At 54.7% G+C, this 3,584-nt stretch overlaps 1 protein-coding gene across 1 annotated transcript in view; it reads right to left on the reverse strand.

Moving 5' to 3' along the window:
• Positions 1-199: 199 nt before the first annotated feature.
• The window catches only part of RBMX2 (RNA binding motif protein X-linked 2), a 3,496-nt gene continuing 111 nt past the window's right edge, over positions 200-3,584 (reverse strand). Inside the window, exons 2-5 of the mRNA XM_026848785.1 lie at positions 3,375-3,486; positions 3,176-3,305; positions 2,848-3,028; positions 200-1,141 (exon numbers count right to left, since the gene is read on the reverse strand). Coding sequence (XP_026704586.1) covers positions 687-1,141; positions 2,848-3,028; positions 3,176-3,305; positions 3,375-3,486 — 878 coding nt within the window. The 3' untranslated portion in view covers positions 200-686. The remainder of the gene's footprint in view (positions 1,142-2,847; positions 3,029-3,175; positions 3,306-3,374; positions 3,487-3,584) is intronic.

The following is a 3,584-nucleotide window of genomic DNA, read 5'->3' on the forward strand; positions in this document are numbered from 1 at the left end:
GCCCCGGCCCGGGTGCGAGAGGTAACCCCCGCCGCGCCCGCAGGGACGAGGCCAGGCAGCTGCCTGAAGCCACACGGGATCCTGGCGGGAGGTGTTCTCGTAGCAACCAGATCTGGCTACAAACCGTCCCTCCGTCGCTCCACATCAATCGCCCCTGGTTTGGTGTCCAGACAGCAAAGAAAAACACCTTACCAGGAGATGGAAACACTGCTACCAGGGCTAGCTCCTGGTTAACTTTTATTTAAGAGTATTTTAAACAAACCACGCAACAGTAAACGGCCCCAACACAGCTCTGGGGATCCATCACAGAAGGCAGGATCTGCGCTGGGTGGGCTCAGGACCCAAAGCTGGTGCATGAGGTCAAGCCACACCCTGGTCTGTCCCTGCAGTGCACTGGGGGCACCGCCCCAGGACTGACAGAACTGAGCAATTTTGGGAAGAGCATCCTCCTGCTTCCAGCAGGCACCTTCATGCCACAGCACAGCGTCCCAGCACACCTGCAAGTCCAATGTTGCAAGAAGGGCTGAAGGAGGAAACAAAATTCATGTCCCGGTCTGCAGCAGGGGTGCAAGGATGGAATGAAAAACCACGGTCCAGCCGCGGCGCTTCCCCTGCCCCAAGTGAGACAGGGAGGCTCTGCGCAGGTTTGTGGGCAGGTTTGGGGCATCCCTTAGCCCCTCGAGTGCTCACCCCAGGACTCGGTAGCGGCTGGAGTCTCTTGCGGAGCCCCGCTCCCTGTGCCTGGGATGGGTTTCCCTGGCGCTGCGCTCCCGGGATCGGCCGCCCTCAGGACCCTCTTCTCGCCGGCTGCTGTGCCCGTCGCCCTTCCTGACAGCCTCCTCTCTCTTCTCCCTCTCTTCCCACAAACTGCTTTGTCCCCTCTGGTCCTGGAAGCTCTTTTCCCCTTTTCTCTCTGAAGGCCTCTGGTGCCTCCGCTCTTCCTCTTCTCGCTGCATCCTGCTCACAGGTTTCCTCTCCAAGCCCTTAGAGGGCTGCTGGCTCCCACTGGCGTAGCGGTCATAGCCAGGGTCTTCCTTCTCCTTCTTTATCTTGATTCTTGGGTGTGCCTCCTCTGTGGACACCGGCCTCTTCACAGCCTGCGAGCTCTGCTTTTGCCGCTCCTGTCTACTTTTCTCCTTATCTGAAATACAAGGTTTATCTCTCAGGACAGGCGGTCCCGCATGCATCACCTCAACCCCCCAAGCTCTGCCTAACACCACAGCACCCTTCCAGCTCCCCTCCAGACAAGCTTCACAGCCCTGTTCCCCCCCTCAGAGAGATCCTATTCCACTTCCAACCCTGACCACTTTCTCCTTCAGCTTGAGCCATCCTGCTTCCTTCTTTAACACTCCCCACATAGACTTTGTCCCGTCCAGGCTGCCCTCAAGCACTTCAGCACAGCTCAGAGGATCAGCACCTTCCTTTCTTTTTCTTTCCTCAGTCACATCCACATAGTAACAACACTGATCCACTCCGTGGAAATTCCCTTCTGCAGACCCAACAATTCTTTCTCTGCCTCTCTCATTTCCGTGCACCTATTCAGCACCCTGGAGCAACATCTTGTCCCCACCCTTCTGTTGCCTGTTTTCTTTCCTCCAGCACTTCTCTCAAACTAGGACTCTAGCCCCTCCGCCCCATGCTAAAGCCCCATCCACCCTGGCTCCTCCTCCACGCGACATGGCGCTGAGCTCCTCTCTCGATGTGGGACAGGAGCGCAGTAAAGACAAGTCCCAAACCTCAAAAGTGCAAGGGCTCAGCCACAGCTACAAGATGTCCCCAAATATCTGCTGCTAATACCTGTCTGCCACAGGCAGAACCCAGCTGTGGGAGGGAAGGTTCTTCTGCATGCCGTTCTGTGCCAGGAAGCTCCAAGCCAATTTCAGAACAATGGACCCCCACCCCAAGGCCACCCCACTGAACTAGCTTATGCTGGAAGCTACAACCCATCTCAGGTGGATGCTGCCTGGAGGTCATTAGCAAGCCACAGTAAGCAGGTCCTACCACAACACACTGCTTCTAGCACTCTGCTGGCTCCAACAAACATAACTTTTCAAGATCTCTGCCTACAGAGATGGAAAATACCCTAATGGCTTCCTAAAAATCCAGTACAGCTGTACAGGCTGGTCCTTTACACGGCACATTTGTTCAATTTGGATATACGTTACACCTTTTTGTTTTCTCCTGAAAGATGTAGAGCAACAAATCCTGCTGCGTCCACTGAGAACAGGAGGTATTCAGGCACTCGGATAATTTAATTTTTGCTGCATTATTAGGTCTACTTTCATAGAATCATAGAATAGTTGGGGTCAGGAGAGACCTTTAAAGGTCATCTAGTCCAACCCCCCATACTTTCCTTGACTTCAGTTTCTAGCCACACAATCTCATCTAGATCTGCCGGTTTTATGTTCTATCCAATTCAATCATCTTGCATAGGCCACAAAACGTTCACTCCATACACCTACACAACTCTAGTCCTACAGTAGCAGTATTCAGGTTTTAAGATTAAGTGGTGCTTTGCCTAAGCCTTTCCTCTCCCCACACCCCACAGCACTGCTTCCCCCTGCAGTAACCTTGCAGCCTGACAGGCTTTTGTTCAGGAAAAGTGCTATTATTGTCTGCAAGATGAAGCTCTTCAGAGGCTGGGGGACGTCATTCACAGGTAAGTGCTAGATACAGTCACTCAGATACCCCTCAGAAGATCACAACGCAAAGCCTGGACATTAGGGCTGTGGCTTGTCAAGAGCACACCCGTCTTTGCTGTTCCCCTGAGCAAAAGACTCTTGAGAGACTGAGGGCTCTGTGCAGACCTTCCCACCTGGGGTCAAGACTGGCAGGAACACACCTCACCTTTTTGCTTTTTTATGAGCACATCCTCATCTTCCGACAGGGAATCGGAAGACGTATGAGGGGGTGTTTTAACTCCACAACCCTTTGCATGGAGGGCTTTTGTAACATCATCTAAGTCATCAGATTCCTTGGGGGGCCGATAGTTGGCCACATGGTCCACTCGAATCGTCCGTCCTTTGATCTACGAGAGGAGTCACGCTGTTAGCAAAGGCACAGACCAGCTCCCCACATGCCGTGGGTGTGCTGTCAGGGCTCCTGTCTGATGCGAAGCAGGACCTTGGGAGCCTTGGCAGGCAGGCAGGGCTGTGTCCCAGGCTGCTTCACTCACCTTGATCCCATTGAAGTTGTCAACAGCGAGAATGGTGCTCCTCTGGTCCTCATAGCACAGAAAGCAAAACCCTTTGGACTTCCCGGTCTTCTTGTCCCGCACCAGGTTAATGTTGACAACCTCTCCATACCTGCAACACACTCTCAGCACCCCGGATGGCGACAGGGGCACGGCGGGCCCGGGGGGCTACAGCACTTACTGTGAGAACACGCAGATGACATCCCCCTCAGTCAGCTCGTAGTGCAGGCCGCCTGCAGGGAGAGGGAGACAAGGGAAGGGGATACTGGGCCCGGCCGGGCCCTCCCCACTCCCTCAGCACCACCACACCCCCTTCCCAATTCCACCCCGGCTCCGGCCCTCCCCGCTCCCCAAACAACCCCCCGCCCCAATCCCGGCGCTTCCCGCTCCC

Source organism: Athene cunicularia (genome assembly GCF_003259725.1).
Source record: "Athene cunicularia isolate RWA chromosome 4 unlocalized genomic scaffold, athCun1 chr4_part3, whole genome shotgun sequence".
Classification (NCBI taxonomy): domain Eukaryota; kingdom Metazoa; phylum Chordata; class Aves; order Strigiformes; family Strigidae; genus Athene; species Athene cunicularia.